Here is a 19,275-nt window from a genome sequence, read left to right as displayed (position 1 = left end):
AGGAGATGGTTCAGCAAGAACTGACAATGAGTCCTAATACAACAGGAAGGAAATCATGTTTTCCATTCACCTGAAAAATGTAACCAGGAAAAGAAACTTGGCTAATTTGATAATCGCCTGTTTATTAACCTAAACAATAACAGGGAAAGAATGCTGCATGTGAGGACAGCAGCCCCTCAGCGGGGTATAAAAGGGGGTGTGGGCAGGGAGACTCCCACTTCCAAACCTTCCAATCCACCTCCTTTTGAACTCACCCAGAACCTCCACCTCTGACACCATGGTCAACTCCTGCTGTGGCTCTGTCTGCTCTGAGGAGGGCTGTGGCCAAGGCTGCTGCCAGCCCAGCTGCTGCAGACCCAGCTGCTGTGTGTCCAGCTGCTGCCGCCCCTGTTGCCGCCCCAGCTGCTGTGTGTCCAGCTGCTGCAGGCCCTCTTGCTGCATCTCCAGCTGCTGCCGCCCCAGCTGCTGTGTGTCCAGTTGCTGCAGGCCCAGCTGCTGTCAGTCTGTGTGTTGCCAGCCAACCTGCTGCCGCCCCAGCTGCTGCAGACCATCTTGCTGCATCTCCAGCTGCTGCCGCCCCAGCTGTTGCCAGACCACCTGCTGCCGCCCCAGCTGCTGCATTTCTAGCTGCTGCAGACCTTCCTGCTGCCGCCCCAGCTGCTGTGTGTCCAGCTGCTGCAGGCCTCAGTGCTGCATCTCCAGCTGTTGCCAGACCACCTGCTGCCGCCCCAGCTGTTGTGTGTCCAGCTGCTGCAGACCCCAGTGCTGCATCTCCAGCTGCTGCCGCCCAGCATGCTCTAGCAGTTCTTGCTGCTGAGTGCTCTCACCCAGTCTCCTGTTCTTCACCACCCAGGATTCCTGATGTGGACCCCTGTGAGCTGAATCCCAAGAGACCAATCAAAGCCTCTCTTTGAACTTGATTTAAGCCTCAAAATGCACTCACTCGCTCTTCCCTAGCCAGCCCCCCTCTCTCAAATAAAAACAAATTTGGATTTTCTCTGTAATCTAGTATGTTACTCCTACTCTGATGTTTATTTTCTGTTCTATGTCTATAATAGAAGTATTTCTATATATTAAATAAATCTGAATTTTAGATATCCAAATGTAAATGCGTTGTATCTCCTTATTTCTCCTTCATTGCTCTTAGCTCTCAGCTTTTTTTTTTTTTTTAGCCCCACTCAAAATAACAAAAAGCCCATAGTAAGATTAATTTACCTGCGTCCTCTGTTTCCTCTGTGTGCCTGCTGTAACTCAGGAAGGTGTTTTCTTGGAGCAGCCATGTGGTTCTCTCTACTGGAGCTTCTCTGTCTGGGGGAGAAGCCCAGAGGGAGAGTTGAAGCCTGAGATCCAGAGCAAGTGGAAGAAGGGAGGTAGGAAGCTCATGCTCCCATTGGCACTCCCTCACTGAGTACGTCTCAGCCCCGTGTTCCCGGGTGGGAATGGAAGCCAGCCCCATATGCTAGTGTCCTGCTCCTATGTGCTCTGCGCTGGCTTCCTTCCCATCCTGGATCATTTCTCAAGTGACTCCCTCATCTCAGAGCCCTGTCTCCCTAGTCTCAGTGTTGCTGGCCCTTTGCACATTTTCGCATAACATGAGTGGTCACCATGAATGGTGTGGCCACTTAACTGCAAATCTTGTCACATTTTTCTCTTCCTTTACAAGTTTTGCACCATTATTTTATCTATTAATCTTTATTTATTTGTCCATTTTGTCCCCATGCTGTATCTGAGCCCTAGAGAGTAGTGTTCATGCCAGTAACACTCTAGAGGAGACTGTGTTTAGAGGGGAGCCACCTCATGGTTTGTGAACTATGTGGGATTCGCTAAAAGTACAACTGGACCCAGGGATTTTTGCCAAGAGAAAAGTCTAGTAAGGAAATTATCCTGAACACTCTCTGGTAGACAGTCACAGAAGCAAGTCAGACTCTTAGAAACTGCTAAGTCCAAATCTGATATCAGTGAAGCCCATCTTTCTGATCACCAGCAGGCTCGAGAATAGGAATGCCTCTCCTGCAGACAAGGTGTCTCAACCTTTGTTCTGTTGCCCAGTGTTACTACCTTAGACCTCCACAGTGTCAGGGAGGTGCATATAGAGCTCATACCTCCTACTGACTGCACGTCCATCCACTGAGGACAGTTACCCAGAAAGCAGAACGCGATTTGCCTTGTGTCTCACATTAGCAATGTGGACAAGGCATCTTTCTTGTATTCTTTGCACATGCTGGGTGAGGGGAAAGAGAGAAAGAATGAAATTGGGTCTTTAGGGAGGTGGGAAGCATCAGGGAAATCTTAGGGGAGGGGAAAGAATATGTTCAAAATGTATTGTATGAAAACATATTTGAAATAAAAACAAAACATCAAAAAGTAATATTTGACACACAGAGAGAGAGAGAGAGAGAGAGAGAGAGAGAGAGAGAGAGAGAGAGAGCAGGACATTTCCATAGCATTAACTACATAGATAATTTGCTTGCCAGTATTTAAAAACATGGAAATGATGCCAAATCTTCAACATCTGGCAAAATCTACTCCAGTGGCACAGATGTCATTAACATGACACATGCATACTTTAGTATCCTCATTACTCAAAAATGACCTGAACTATCAAGACCTTTTCCCTTTGCCCCACAAAATACCACAACAATGGGCATCATTCCCATTGGTTAGTGAAAAAAATACATAATAAGAAGTATGTCTACACAGCTATCATTGTGGTAGAAGATACAGACAGAGGGAAAGGGCTGTAGTCTCAAACACAGAGACTCACATGAGAGCCTTCTGAGAGGGAGATGAGAGCAGCACACTCCAGAAGCAATCAGAATGAAATGTGAGTCAGGAGGAGACCAGATCAGCAGAATTTATTACAACTGGACAAGAAAATGTTGTTTCTCACAAATTAAGTCATTACGTGGGTGAATGCTATTCAAACTGACAATTACTCATCTAGACAGGAAATACAAACAAGGAAAGCATATTCACACAGTGTGTAAGAGGCTGTGGTAGAGGAGCTGTCTAAACTCCAGAACCTTCTTGAGAACCCTCCTGGGTCCCAGCCTCTGACACCGGTCAACTCCTACTGTGGCTCTGTCTGCTCATTGCAGGGCCAAGGCTGCTGCCAAGGGAGCTGCTGCCTGGCCAGCTACATCTCTAACTGCTGTCAATCCACCTGTGGTGGTTCCAGTTGCTAAGGCTCCAGCAGATGTGCCTGCGGATGTGCTCAGCATATATATGGCCAACTCTTCTGCTGTACCACATACCGTCGCTCAACCTTTACCATCTGCACCAGCCACCACTCTGTGGCCTGCGCCTCTCATTGCTGCAGATCACTGTTTGGAATACTTGTCACACCATGGATGTTCTCACCAGTCACATAAAATGTATTATAGCTACTCAGTGACTGGAAAAACAGATTCTCGGCTGCTGTCCTCTTTGATGAAACATTAAGAGCTGAATTCAGTTCCTACGGGAAATAGAAAGAGTAAATACCTATGACATTTTAACCCAAGCTGAGCATATCTATTTTTAGACAGGACATATCTGCATTGTGAGTGCTGGCTAATTGTGATGATCTCATAGAGCGATGTTTCCATGGAATCTCAACTGAGAGCTATTTCCCATCTTACTAAAATCTCCTAATGAGTTTAATATTTTATCTCATGTGTGTGCATGTGTATGTTTGCACATGTGTTCATCTGTCACTTCATCCAAGGTCACTTTTCTCACCACCAATGTAGAAGAGCATTCTTAGGAGTGCTTTATTCTTGCCTCCTAGGATGGAGTCAGGACAGCTCAGGGGATTTGCAGTGTGACACAGAGGAGGCTCTTGACATCTTCAGATCTCAGACTGTCTCTGTAAAATACAGATGATGCATTATACCTTTCAAATTTAAAGACCTAATCCATGTCATATGCTTATCACAGCGTCTGGCATATAATACAGGCTCTTCATATGTGTATTTTTTGTTATTGAAATACTACCTAAGGCTAAAAATAACTTATTAGCATATCATTCTCTTTGATAAATATCAGGAAAATATGTATCACCCATGGATTGTCCTGTATAATTTAAAATGAAGCATTGGTCTGTATTTCCAGGGTCCTTTAAGGATTGCAGTGAATTCAAGGTCATGAAGCTATCTATATGTCACCAGGCTATATTTTGTGTTCCATTATGTTCTATTATTGGCTGTATAAATTGTGAGCATCCTTCCTTGAATCCTTCCTTCTTTTTTTCCTTCCTCTCTAAATATATGACTCTTACTTGGAATCCAGCATGTGCCTATTAACCCCAAATCTCTGGAAGTGTATGAGCAGTATGGCAATTTCCTCATGAAAATTAAAAATGTTCATCAGCAGAGGCTCACAGTTCTAGTGCCTTCATCAGATGACCATGCTTCTGAGGTCTCTGAATTTCCTTTGTCACTCTATTCTCTCATAATGAACTCTCTCCACAGTCTTGATCTTTCTTAGGATAACCGAGGTTGGACATTTCTTGAACATCTCAGTTTTCTTTTTCTTATCACCAAAACATAAAGTGTTAGTCAATAAAAATATATTAAAGTTTCTGTCCATTATACAATCGGTGATATCATATTTACAAACAACAAGTGGAACTGAGTCTTTTTTTTCCATTTTTAAAAAATTTAACCTTTAGTTAAAATGTAATTCCATTATTTCCCCCTTCCCTTTCCTCCCTCCCTCCCACCCATGTCTCCTCCCTCCAAATCCTTCCATGCCCTCCCCACTCTTTCTCAAAACGGTGGCCTCTTTTGCTTTGGTTATTATTGTCACATGTGTAGCAGTGTGTAAATACATAAATACAACCTGCTGAGCTCGCTTATTGTTGCTATAGGCTGCAGCCGCTTTGCCTCAATGTGTAGTGAATAAAGCAGTAACTATCCTTAACTCTCATTTTAATTTGCCGTCCTAGATATATAAACATTTAGATATTTATATATTTGAGGTTCTTCAAGTCCATCTGGAAAATAAATAGCAAGTTACAACAAATCACAGGGGCAACAAAAGATGTTCTGATCAATGGCTGAAGAGGGAGTTTTACTCCTCTACAAATCCTTTTCAGCCAGTGCTGTCATGTAGTTAGAGTTTTCCTGCCTGGCCCAGTCAGGACAAATCTCTCTTACCCGCCAGTCCCACAGTTGCTCAGACCCAACCAAGAAAGCACACAGAAACTTATATTGTTTACAGACTGTATGGCCGTGGCAGGCTGCTTGTTATCTACCTTTTTTATCTTAAATTAACCCATTTCTGTTTATCTATACTTTGCCACATGGCTTGTGGCTTACCAGTGTCTTTACATGTTGCTTTTCATGGCGGCGGCTGGCGGTGTCTCTCTCCAGTCTTCTACTTCCCAGAATTCTCTACTCTCTTGTCCCGCCTATACTTCCTGCCTGGCCACTGGCCAATCAGAACTTTATTTACACAGAGCGATATCCACAGCACGGTCAGAACGTGAGGAAGACAGCTCCTGAGGGATAACGGACAGTTCTCCATGAATAAACAATGTGGCTCCTACAGACACTTCACTGGCCCTAATGTGCAAGACTTTACAAGAATCTTAAACCTAGAGAAGCTGCTGAGTCAGAGTCTGGCCAGGGGCCAGTCACATTCTCGGGGCAAGAACCTCACTATGCTTATTATTTTATCCCATGCACATTTGAGTTCACTAGCATATTGCCGTAATGACAGACTGGATTTGAGAACCATTACAAGCAAATTAATTCAATAAATTAATTCCTGCTGCACTGGTCCATGAAAATCATTAGGGGATTGAAAAATCAAATCCAGAATACATAAAAGAAGTTACTATTTTCGAAGGTGGCTGTAATGGCTAGTTTTAATTGTCAACTTTATACATTTTAGAATCATCTAGGAAGACAGTCTCTATGAGGGATTATCTAGGTCAGTTTGGCCTTTGGGCATGTCTGAGGGAGATTGTCTTGACTGTTTTAACTGAAGCTTTATTTTGAACACCACTAATTTTTATTTATTATTTGATACTTTTATACATACATATGATATATTTTGATTATATGTTCACTTCCTGTTATTGTGTCATATACCTACCTACTCCTCTTGAACTGTCTTATCTTTCTTCCTTAGGCTCCCTCCTACATTCTTTATCTGTTTTTGTGACCCACTGAGCTTAAGTAAGATTGCTTGCATGAGCATGAGTGTGAGAGTCATTTTCTGGAGCATGGAAAACTTACCAATGGTTATACCACTAAATGACTCCACCTCCTCCAGAAGCCTTTAACTGAATGACTCCTTAGGGAGGGGTGAGGCCTCATGAGCCCCTCTTCCATCTGTGGTGGATTGTATGAGTCATGTGCAGGTAATCACACACACACTGTGAGTTTGTGAGTGCAAGGGCTATATCATGTGAGGAGACAATGATTTCCAGTGCCCCATCCCTTCTTCCAGCTTTTACATTCTCTCCACCTGCTCTTCCAGGATGTCCCCTGAGCCTCGGGTGTGGTGATAGAGATGTCCTGTTTGGGATTTTAAGTCACTGCAATAAATGTCACCCACTATTGAGAAGTTTCTCTTATCACAGTTGAAGACAGAATTTCTCTGGAATTCTGGTGTCTGATGTAAACTCTATGAATGTAATTTCTGTGTAAGCACATGTAAAATTGAGAATAGGTCTTATATTCATTTTAATGCCTCTAAAATTAAACAGATTACAAAACTTCTAGAATACATGAAAATATTTTGGTAAAATGTTAATAAAGTATAACAATGAGATACCTTAATATTCCAGAAAAAAAAATGCATTTAAAACTATTGGGTGTATTAGTCTAGCTCAGCCTGCAGGTCAACTCTGAAGACAGATCTCAGTCCTAGATAACTCTTCAGGGCCTTAAAATTCTGAGTCCTGCTTAACCATTTCATGGTGCATCAGGGTGCTGAGACTGAACACATCTTAGAATGTCCTAGCATTTCACTAGCTCAACAAGCACCTAGAATGTACACATGGATCATGAGCAAGCATCCTGCATTCTCACAGTTGAAAGAGGGGATCTTACTTCCTATTTTCATTCCAGTGGTGCACCTGACAGAAGCCAGCATTTATCTACTGTGAATTCCAGCTCCATGAGGAACCCCTCGGAAATCATGTCGGCATGAGAACTGAAGCAGACAATGAGTCTGTCATGTCACATGACAAGCAGGGACTGAGGTCATGTAATATGGCAACCGTGGGAGAAATGCAAGAGGTGATTCATGGGGGAACACTAGGAAACATGAGAAAAGTGAGGTAATTATTTCCCACAGATTGGAAGTTTTTACTGGAAAAACTACAGCCTATTAATTTGCATTTGTATCGTGTAAACAAAAACAAGGAAATAGTGTTTGCATAATTACAGAAACAACTTAGCTGAGTATAAAAAGGGGACCTGCAGCAAGGAGGATCCAAACCCTGAAACTCACTCACTTGTAAACCCACCCAGAACCTCCACCTCTGACACCATGGTCAGCTCCTGCTGTGGCTCTGTCTGCTCTGAGGAGGGCTGTGGCCAAGGCTGCTGCAGACCCAGCTGCTGCCAGACCACCTGCTGCAGACCTATCTGCTGTGTGTCCAGCTGCTGCAGACCCAGCTGCTGTGTGTCCAGCTGCTGCAGACCCAGCTGCTGTCAGTCTGTGTGCTGCCAGCCCACCTGCTGCCGTCCCTGCTGCCGCCCCAGCTGCTGTGTGTCCAGCTGTTGCCAGCCCTCCTGCGGTAGTTCTAGCTGCTGTGGCTCCAGCTGCTGCCGCCCCTGCTGCCGCCCCTGCTGCCAGCCCTGCTGCCAGCCCTGCTGCCGCCCCTGCTGCCGCCCCTGCTGCCAGCCCTGCTGCCGCCCCTGCTGCCGCCCCTGCTGCTGCCTGCGCCCAGTCTGTGGTCAGGTCTGCTGCCACAGCACTTGCTACCGCCCCACCTGTGTGATCTCCACCTGCCCCCGCCCCATGTGCTGCGCCACCCCTTGCTGCTGAGACCTTCCTTTCCAGAGCACATCCATTTCCCCACCTCCTTTGTTATGAAAACAGACCTTGTGGACCTCATAGTTGTCTTGAGAGAGGCCATTCCCATATCCCAGACTCAGGAAAGCTGCCTCTGTTGACTTCTACCTTGTCTCAGGCCATAATATGAAACTGGAGGTTAAGAAGTTAATATAGAGGGGGTGGGGGTGGCTCCTGAAGAAGTTAAGGGAGGAGTGGAGGTGTTAATGCGAGCAATATACATTGTGTGCATTATGAAATTCTAAAATAATTAATATAAAATATTGTATTTTAAAAAGAAATTCATCAGAGTACAGGTCTTCTCTATCCAAAGTGGAAATACCTTCAGCGCCTGTAGAGTCAGATTATGGAGCTGAAAGTCTCACGCTGCCATCCTGTTTTCACGCTAACTGTGACATCTCTGTACTTTACTGCTGCTACTTCTAAATAAAATGCATTTCATTGGAATAGAAATACAATTTTCCTGTGTCTGTTGCTGTATATATAGTGATTGACTTTAATTAAGGAAATTATATTCAAAGCACAATTACACCAACATTTCCTGACCCTGCTCTCACAACTTCAGAAAATATCCAACGCGATGAGTCAAAAATTGGAAGAAAGGAAGTAACCATGGTTGATTGTGCAGCGAGTTCATGAGTGCATCGACCTGGCATGTCCAGAAGACACTGGCTTTTGCGGTCTCTTTTGCATGATCTTTCCTGAGCAGTGTGTGCAAATGTGTGGGTGTACATGTACGTGTGTGTGTGTGTGTGTGTGTGTGTGTGTGTGTGTGTGTACACGCACATGCATGTGTGATAAAATGTCCAGATTAGGCCTGAGTTCTCCCCAGTCTCTTAATCTCTACTTGGATGGTTGCGAGTCTGCATTTAACTGCCCATGTCTACTGCAAAAAGCGGCTTTGCTAATGAGGGCTGAGAGATGCCTACCTTCTTCAGAAGCCTAACTGCTGATAAGTTGCCCGTTACAAGAAATAACCTATCCCTGCCCACTTGGCCAGGCCTGCTTACACTTAGCAGTCACACCCATGGACAAAGGCATGAAAGAAGAAAGAGGGGCTAGTCAGGAGCTTTGGGTCTGAGGAGGGGATGAGACTGGGTGACCGAAAATGAGAAAGACTAAAACCCGCTTCACAAGGATGAAAGTGTCAAAGAATAAAAAATAAACCAAGTGGGGCTGGAGAGATGGCTCAGCTGTTAAGAGCTCTGGCTACTCTTCCAGAGGACCCGGGTTCAATGCCCAGCAACCCACATGGAAGCTCACGCCTGTCTATAACTCCAGTTCCAGAGGATCCAACACCTTCACTCAGACATACATGCAGGCCAAATACCAATGAACATAAAAAATTAAATTATATATGGAAAAAGAAAATAAAAAGAAGAATTAAAAAGTGAAAGAATTCTTTAAGTGGTTCTTTACCAAGTATACAAATACAGCCAGCTTTTCGTAGTCATCCACTAGAACACTTTGAAGTCTATCATCTCTTTGAATATCTGCATGGACTTCAAAATGAGTGAAGTGTTAAGAACACATGGAGGAAAATCCTTTTTCACAATGCCAGTGTATGGCTATCCTGGACTTTTTGTTTTTCCATAGAAACTGAGTATTGCCCTTTCAAGGTTTGTAAAGAATTGTGTTGGAATTTTGATGGAGGTTGAGCCTGTAGATTGCTTTTGGTGGGATGGCCATTTTTATTAGAGTAAAAATCTACCGATCCCTGAGCATGGGAGATCGTTCCCTCTTCTGATATCTTCTTCAGTTTCTTTCTTCAAAGACTTGAAGTTTTTTTCACACAGGTCTTTCACTTCTTTGATCAGGGTTGTGGCTATTGTGAAGGATACTGTTTCCTTGAATTCTTTCTCAGTCTGTTTGTCATTTGTATATAGGAGGGACACTGATTTTTTTTTTTTTTTTTTAGTTAATCTTGTATCAAGCCATATTGCTGAAGGTGATTATCAGCTGTAGAAGTTCCCTGGTAGAAGATTTGGGATCACTTATGTATATCATATCATCTGCATATATATGTTGACTTCTTCTTTTCTAATTTGTATCCCCTTAATCTCCTTAAGTTGTCTTATTCCTCTAGCTGGAGTACTATATTGAATACTATACTATATTTTGAGTACTATATTGGCTAGATATAAAGAGAGTGGACAACCTTGTCTTGTTCCTGATTTTAGTTGAAATTGCTTTGAATTCCTCTCCATTTAATTTGATGTTGGCAATCGGCTTGCTGTATATTGCCTTTATTATATCCCCAGTCTCTCCAAGACATTTATCATGAAGGGGTGTTGGATTTTATCGAAGGCTTTTTCAGCATCTAATGAGATGACCATGTGTCTTTCTTTCAGTTTGTTTATATGGTGGATTACATTGACAAATTTTCATATGTTGTACCATCCCTGCATCTCTGGGATGAAGCCTACTTGATCACAGTGGATGATCTTTTTGATGTATTCTTAGATTCGATTTGCAAGTATTTTGTTGAGTATTTTTTTATCTATGTTCATAAGGGAAATTGGTCTGTAATTCTCTATCTTTGTTGAATCTTTGTGTGGTTTGGATATTAGGGTGACTATGGCCCCATAAAATGAATTTGGCAATGTTCCTTCTGTTTTGTGGAACAATTTGAGGGAGTATTAGCATTAACTCTCCTTAGGAAGTCTGGTAGAATTCTGCACTAAAACTATCTGTCTGGCCCTGGGCTTTTTTGGTGGGTGGAATGGGGAGACTTTTAATAACTGATTTTATTTCTTTAAGTGTTATAGGTCATTTAAATTATTTATCTGATTTGATTTAACTTTGACAAGTGGTATCTATTGGGAAAATTATTCATTTCTTTTAGATTTTTCCAATTTTGTGGAGTATAGATCTTTAAACTATGATCTAATGATTCTTTGGATTCCCTTGGTGTCTGTTATTATGTCCCCCTTTTGTTTCTGATTTTGCTAATCTGGATATTCTCTCTCTTCCTGTGTTTTAGTTAGCTTGAATAAAGGGTTTGTCTATCTTGTTGTTTTTCTCAAAGAACCAACTCTTCATTGCATTGGTTCTTTGTATTGATCTTTTTGTTTCCATTTTATTGATTTCAGCCCTTATTTCCTGCTGTCTACTCCTCTTGTGTGTGCTTGATTCCTTTTGTTCTAGAGCTTTCAGGTGAGCTTTTAAGTTGCTAGTATGAGACCACTCAACTTTTTATGTAGGCATGCAGTGCTATGATTGTTCCTCTTAATGTCGCTTTCATTGTATCTCACAAGTTTGGGTATGCTGCACAATCATTTTCATTGAATTCTAGGAAGTCTTTAATTTCTTTCTTTATTTCCATCTTGACCAAATAGACATTCAATAGAAATTTTGCTTCAGTTCCTTTTATACTTTTAAACTGTTATTTTTGAAAAGCATCGGGCTTATTGAACAATCATAACGACAATGCAAAGAGTTCCTCATTGCATGCTGCTTTCACTGAGATTCATCATTTTGCCACACTTGATGACTGTCTAGACAGACACATTAGGAGACAGGTAGGTAGGTGGATGAATGGACAGGTGGATGAATGGATGAGAACAGGAATGGATGGATAGATGAAAAGAGGGAGAGAAGAAATGAAGGAATGAAGGAAGGAACAAAGACTAATGAATGTAGTCAGACATATAACACACAGATACATACATACACACACACACACACACACACACACACACACACACATATCCTAAATTTAGGGACACTTATATATAACCACAATACAGATACAAAATTAAATCATATATTATACAATACTATTATCTATTGTCTAATGTCCACTCCATGTCCAAATGCTGTCAACACCTTCCTGTAGAGGAATATTCACAGCTATACATTACACTTAGATACTGCATCTCTTTGATTTCTTAAATCTGAAACACTTCCTCAGCCTGTCACTATGTTAGAAAATTCTGACAGTACTAAAGAGGGTGAGCCAGTCATTATGTGCAGAATTCTTCAGCCTTTGTTTATCTTAAGTTTCCTTAAAGCTACAGTCAGATTATGCCTTTGAGAGGAATAATAAATGAGGTGTCTTTTCAATGTGTGACTGCATTTATCATGTGTGTGTGAACATGAGAGCATCTGTGCATGCACACATGTGTGTTCATCCATGTGTGTGCAGATGCAAATATATACTCATGTTTGTGGAGACCAGAAAATGACCTTGGATATTGTGCCTCAGGCACTGTCTATCATTTTGATTTTGAGACAAGACCATTCATTAGACTGACTGACCAGCAAGTGCCAGGGTTCCACCTGTGTCTGCCTCCCCAGTGCTGAGGTGACAAGTACATGCCACTATGCTTGGAATACTTTCTGGGAGTTGAACTCAGGTTCTCATGCCAGCAGAGCAAGCATGAACCATCTTTACAACCCTAACACCAATACTAATCCCCAGATTAAGAGTTCTTTCAACAACAAGTTAGTATGTTTCCATTTTAAAATTGATAAATAACTGATAGAGAAATACTTTGAAATATGCAAACATCACATTCCTAGTGAAACTTTTATCCAATCATTTTAGAATTTTTGAGATTTTCCTGACCAAGTTTTATTATGATAGATATAGAGACTCTAACTCCCTACTCCTTTCCCATTTAACTAATCATCATTCCACTGTTGTGGAGAGTTTCTCACCTTCTTCTATTTCTCTCCTTGGTCTTAGTATAGACCGATTATTTTATTTTACTTGGTGTGTTGAAATCTATTGCTGTCATTATTTGTTTTGGTGTTCAAGTTGTCCCATACTGGGACAGTGAGAGTGCCTTCAAGGTGGCACCAAAGGCCTTTTCATATTAAAACAGTGAGTCATTCATGACAGCTTGAAACCGGGTGAAGGAAGTATCACTTCGACTGCATACCTTGAGGTGGTCTGGACAGCATCTAATGATTATCCTTGACTCACAGACAAGATTCTCTTCCTCATAGCTCACAAGGAGCTATCTCACAATGATAAGACCCTCCCCACCATGTGCCCCATTTACCTACTAACATTTACTTCCCTTTTGACATCAAAAGAGATGTGAGCATCATGAGACACATTGGCTTAAATAGCATCATGAGTGATACACAAACCACAGGCATCACCAGTGACCAAACCCATAGGATGGACCCACCCAAGAAGCAGGGTGCACAAACAGGGAAGGCAATTCTGCAACAAAAGTCAGATTAGGCTATCTCAATGCAGAAGGAAAAGGAAATTGTGTGTTTCTTCATCTTCAAGTATTTAAAAGGGAAAACCAATGATCTGACTTAATGATGCACATTCCTTCAGGGAAAAGAAAAACAACTTGGAAATATTCCAGGCTGTGGTCACAGCACCCCTAGCAGAATATAAAAGGGGGCATTCAGCAAGGGGATGTTCAGATTCACTACATTACTCACTCCCTTACTAATCAGAACCTCCACCTCTGACACCATGGTCAGCTCCTGCTGTGGCTCTGTCTGCTCTGAGGAGGGCTGTGGCCAAGGCTGCTGCCAGCCCACCTGCTGCCGCCCCAGCTGCTGTGTGTCCAGCTGCTGCCGCCCCTGTTGTCGCCCCAGCTGCTGTGTGTCCAGCTGCTGCAGACCCCAGTGCTGCCAGTCTGTGTGCTGTCAGCCCAGCTGCTGTCGCCCCAGCTGCTGCCGCCCCAGCTGCTGCATCTCCAGCTGTTGCCAACCCTCCTGTGGTGGTTCTAGCTGCTGTGGCTCCAGCTGCTGCCGCCCCTGCTGCCGCCCCAGCTGCTGTGTGTCCAGCTGTTGCCAGCCCTGCTGCCGCCCCTGCTGCTGCCTGCGCCCAGTCTGTGGTCAGGTCTGCTGCCACAGCACTTGCTACCGCCCCACCTGTGTGATCTCCACCTGCCCCCGCCCCATGTGCTGCGCCACCCCTTGCTGCTGAGACCCTTGCCATAGATCCACTTTCCTCCCTATAGATTCAGATCTTTTGCGTATGTAATTTAACTTGAAATATGTGGAGTGGATTGTTACCGTGAAATTCAGCCTCATGAGTCCAGTGAGGAGCCAGACCGTGTGGATGATGCCTGGAATCTGGATTTCACCTGGAAACAAATTTTATGGAGCCAACAAACAACCAGAAAAACACTTCTCTTCACACCCTCTCTATAGGAAACTTCCCAATTCTCTGCAATAAAAATTCAGTATGACTGTTGCTCTTCTAAGATGGCGTCTACTCTTCTTAAACAAGTGTGTCTGGGGGGGGTGGGTTGGAGGATGGATCTGTCAGTAAAGTACTTGCTGCACAAGCATGAGGACCTAAATTCTATCACCAAAACCTGTGTAAAAAGCCAGATGTGGGGATACATGCTCATAAACTCAGTGCTGCAGAGGCAGAGCAAGGGAGTTCCGTGTGCTGCTGGGCTAGCCAGGTTAGCCCAACTGGTGAACCCTAGGTCCCAGGGAGAGATTCTGTTTCAAAACCTAAGATGGACAGACTCGGCTGAATGACCTCTGGCCTACCCAAACACACACACACACACACACACACACACACACACACACACACACACAGAGAGAGAGAGAGAGGGGGGGGTTCGGGGGGAGAACACAAGTGTATTTCACCTACAGAGCACAGAAGAAAATGTTCTTGCTTTCCAGGTTCCCTTGGTCACTAGCCAACTTTTCCCCAGATGTCTTACTATTTCAAGGACAAACTATTTAGTACTATGAGTCAATTTTGGGGAAAGAGAAAAGCCATGAGAAGTAGCGATGCTTGCAGGACTTAATGAATGTAAGAGCATGAACAACACAGTGCATGCTTCCCTCTTCACACCAGAAAGCTTGCGTCTTTGGGATCCAGATGCCACAAGCCTGTTTTGCCTCTGCCTCCATGCAGAGCAGGGCTTCCATATGAGCACAAGCACATTGACACCTATGTATAAAGATGCCAAGATGAAACTCAGTAATATGCTAAACTCATATATTAACTGGAAAATAATATAGCAGACATATTCCAATATCAGATTAAAATTTACTTGAAATAGAGCAGGACTTTACCCATGACTCACCTTTCCTCTTGATAGAAAGTTTTCAAATCCTGAAATATCCAGAGGACGGAACCATATCTTAGAGGAGAGGATAGATCCAGTAGGGAAAATAGACGAGCAAAATGTGGTCTGTTGTAAACTACGGTCAACTGCAGGCTGCATGTCTGCATCAGAAAAGCCCCACAGAGCTCCTGGTCATTGTTCCCATGTTCTTTTGACATATGGGCCTGCTGAAAATCGAGTCTGCTGCCATTGACCCTCTCAGACTCCAGACTCTTCACATACTCATTCAAAGATCATGTACTGAATGCATCCAACACAACCCCCATTGTAAGTGCTGAGGCAATAGTGGGAGCCGACATGCACAAGGCTCTGCACTTAAGAGTCTACACCATGATGGAGTTTCCCAATAAAGTATCTGATGTGTTTGTTCCCATTCAGTTTTTTTTCCAGGAGATGGAGAGATGTCTCAATGGTTAAGAGCATCGGCTGTTCTTCCAGAGAACCTGAGTTAGATTCCCAGCACCAACATGGTGGCTCTACAGCGGACTGTAAATCCAATTGCAAGGAATCCAGCACCTTCTTCTGGTCTCCGTGGGCACCAGGTGCACACGTGGTACATAGACATAAGTGCTGACAGAACACCCATGTACAGAAAACGAAATGAAATAATAACAAAACAAATAAAAAGCAAAACCCTTGTCCTCTTCAGTTTGTACATAGTATTTTTTTCTGGTAATTTTATTCATAGGGATGAAACTGAGTTTTAGAGGTCCCCTTTAGATGAAAAATGGGAAATATTCCCTCAAAAGGCTATTTTTATTAATGATATATCCTATCTTTCCATTCTGGAGAGTGTCTGATATCTTGTAGCTTGGAGAGGAGGCCAGAAGTGCAGACCCATGGATGAGGGACAAAATGGAAATACACCTCAGCTATTTGCTTAGGATAAAAACTAAATGATCTGAATCGAACCCAAAAGACATTGCACGAGACAAAGTGAGATCCATTATTATTATGATGGTGATATAAAGAGAGAGCAAACCTCAACTCAGAAGCTCTAGGACAGTGGATCTCAAACTAACACAATCGGAAAACACAAATATTTACATTATGATTCGTAACAGTAGCAAAATTACAGTTACGAAGGAGCAATGAAATAATGTTATGGTTTGGGGTCACCTCAACATGAGGAACTGTATTAAAGGGTTGCAGTGTTAGGAAGGTTGAAAAGCCCTGCTCTAGGAGAAGCAAGAATCAGAACGAAACTCAATATACTGTACAACTAAAGATAGAGCCCACAGGAAGTAACCAATCTGTAAGGCAGAGCTTATTCTCGGCAGCGATGTCCAAACCAAAACAAATTAAACCCTCCCTCCCCAAAAACTTGCTTTCAAATGCAGAGTAGAGTGATATTTTATTTGTACTGAAATGTGATTTTATTTGTATATTAATAAAGTTGTGCTGGGTGGTGGTAGTGCACACCTTTAATCCCAGCACTTGGGAGGCAGAGGCAGGTGGATCTCTGTGAGTTTGAGGCCAACCTAGGCTACCAAGTGAGTTCCTGGAAAAGGCACAAGGCTACACAGAGAAACCCTGTCTTGAAAAACCAAAAAAAATAATAATAAATGAATAAATGAATGAATGAATAAATAAATAAATAAATAAATAAATAAATAAATAACTTGCCTTGGGGTCAGAGCAAGCCATAGCAGAAGCTGGGTGGTGGTGGTGCACACCTTTAATCCCAGCACTTGAGAGGCAGAGCTAGGCAGGATCTCTGTGTGTTCAAGGATACAGCCAGCATGGTGACACATGCCTTTAATCTCAATACCAACCATAGAAGACCTGAAGGTCTATACAGACAGGCAGTGACGAGGAGGTCAGGTGGCTGGGTTTACAACCAATGAGAAGGCAGAACAGAAAGTCTGTATAAAAGACAGGACACAGGAAGTAGGTCTCTGACGGAGAGGAAAGACAGAACAGCAGTGAAGGGTAAGGTTTTCAGCTCTCAGCTATTGCTCTGACCTCTTGGCTTTTAACTCTGCAATTGGCTCTGTGTTTATTTAACAAGATGGTTACATCTACAGCAGAGTATCATTTTTATAACAAAATGTGCAATAGACCAAATATTTCTCAGTAAAATACTAGCCGGATGATCTATATTACATCCACAAAATCAAATATTGGATGGCTGAAATGCAATGAGAAATATCTGAAGCCACTACTATAGAATACATAGTAATACACCATTACTGTGGTGCAGTGAGTGAACCAAAGCAAACTGTAAGTAAGTGTGCATAGTATGAGAACAGCTATCTAACAAAACTGACAGTAAGTATGAACTTGTATTAAAACAGCAATGTGAAGACAACCTTCAGTTTTAAAAATGATAAACATTTAAGTTGGTTGATATACTCATCAATCCAAGTTAATCATTATCCAATATGCACATGAGCCAAGAAATTGCACTGTGCTTCACAAATATGTACACAGAACATGTGTCAATCAAAAGCAAGTTCTACTCATAGAGGAGAGAGAGATTGCATGCAGAGAAGAAAGACAAAAAAGCAACACTTCCTTGGATATGCCTCATTTTGTAAAAATTATTTTGGAACCCAAAATAATTTATGTATATTAAAACAATTAAATTTTTAAAGTAATTTTTAGGACTATGAGAAGCAAGCATGGGATGTGTAGTGAATTCTAAGTATACTCCTTTTTTTCATGATCAAATCCCTGGTAAATGCAGCCTAAGGAAGAAGGGTTTACTTTGCTTACACTCGGGGGAATATGGTCCATTAGACCTGCAGTGAGGGTGTGAAGTAGCTGGTCACACTGAATCTGTAGTCAGGAAGCAGAGAGAGATGAAAGCTTGTTCTCTGCTCCCTTTCCTCCCTTTATTCTGCATGGGATCACAGCCTAAGGGGTGTGTCGTCAACATTCAGGGTGGGTCTTCCTTGCTCTGTCTAAGTTTTCTGGAAACACTCTCTTTGATACACTCAGATGTGAGTTTCCATGGAGAGTCTAAAGCCCATCACGTTGACTGTGAGGATTATCCATCGCACCCAACATGATGACATGGTAATATGTAGTTCTAAATACTTACTTCGGGAGTTTACAGTCTGGGATGAGACAATTGAACACATTCAGACTGTGGTCATTTGGGCTCAAGCAGGGCTCTTCCCAGTACAAAGACAAGCAAAAGGAGCAGGGGAAATTTCCGCAAACTAATAAAATAATGCCAAAGAAAACACTTGAGAGGAAGGAGGGTGGGGCTGCCAATTGGCTTGAAGTAAAAGAACTTTCTGGAAAGAAGCTGAAGAAGGTACATTCTAAGGAGATGAAACAGGACAATAAAAGGTATGGGAGTTAATAATATTTCTGCTTTGTGGACTACTGAAGTCTCTAACAACTTTAACTCATTTCTGCATGAGCTGTAGTGACCACATGCCTTGGGGGCTCTTTGAAAAGTAGACTCACTACAATACACACAAATTATGAATAGGAGGTCTGGAGCATGGCCAACACTCACTAACAGTGATGGCCTCTGTGAGGTCCATTGTCATTGAAAAATGTATGAAATGTTTAATTCTTGATTTGGATCCTGGTCTTCTACACTTTCAATTTGTGTCAGGATTTCCTTTTTAACATAGCACACTTTAGAGTCTATAGGACAAAGAGCAAAACCTACTATGCCATTGTTATCCAAGCAAAATATCTGGAACCCATAATTACTAAAAGAGTATCAGGAACAGATGATTCACATGAGTTGTTTTGTTTTGTTTTGTTTTTCTCCTTCTTTATTATATTTGTGTTTTAATTTTACACATCAGCCATGGGTTCCCCTGTCCTCCCCGCTCCCGCCCCTACCCCCACCTTTCCCCCAGTCCCTCCCCTCCATTCCCATCTCCTCCAGGGCCAAGACTCCCCTGGGGATTCAATTCAACCTGGTAGATTCAGTACAGGCAGGTCCAGTCCCCTCCTTCCAGGCTGAGCAAAGTGTCCCTGTGTAAGCCCAAGGTTCCAAACAGCCAGCTCATGCACTAAGGACAGATCCTGGTCCCACAGACTGGGTGCCTCCCAAGCAGATCAAGCTATTCAATTGCCTCACTTATCCAGAGGGCCTGATCCAGCTGGGGGCTCCACAGCCTTTGGTTCATAATTCATGTGTTTCCATTAGTTTGGCTATTTGTCCCTGTGCTTTTCCAATCTTGGTCTCAACAATTCACACTCTTACAGTCCCTCCTCTTTC

The 19,275-nt window shown here is 42.7% G+C and overlaps 2 protein-coding genes across 2 annotated transcripts; both read left to right on the top strand.

Moving 5' to 3' along the window:
* Positions 1-277: 277 nt before the first annotated feature.
* Positions 278-7,986, top strand: LOC118588236 (keratin-associated protein 4-3-like). Its single transcript, XM_036194445.1, is given in 2 exon segments — positions 278-830; positions 7,538-7,986. Coding segments are annotated over 2 exon segments (1,002 nt in total).
* A 5,470-nt stretch (positions 7,987-13,456) lies between these two features.
* On the top strand, positions 13,457-13,915 carry LOC118588239 (keratin-associated protein 4-12-like). Its single transcript, XM_036194451.1, has one exon. It carries the CDS (start codon positions 13,457-13,459, stop codon positions 13,913-13,915), a length of 459 nt encoding a protein of 152 aa, XP_036050344.1.
* The last annotated feature ends 5,360 nt before the right edge of the window (positions 13,916-19,275 follow it).

Source organism: Onychomys torridus, chromosome 8 (assembly GCF_903995425.1).
Source record: "Onychomys torridus chromosome 8, mOncTor1.1, whole genome shotgun sequence".
In the NCBI taxonomy this organism is placed as follows: domain Eukaryota; kingdom Metazoa; phylum Chordata; class Mammalia; order Rodentia; family Cricetidae; genus Onychomys; species Onychomys torridus.
This window is presented reverse-complemented; position numbering and strand designations above follow the sequence as displayed.

Bases quoted from the DNA above. Each gene is read 5' to 3' on its own strand.
- LOC118588239 (XM_036194451.1), top strand. From the start codon at position 13,457: ATGGTCAGCTCCTGCTGTGGCTCTGTCTGCTCTGAGGAGGGCTGTGGC.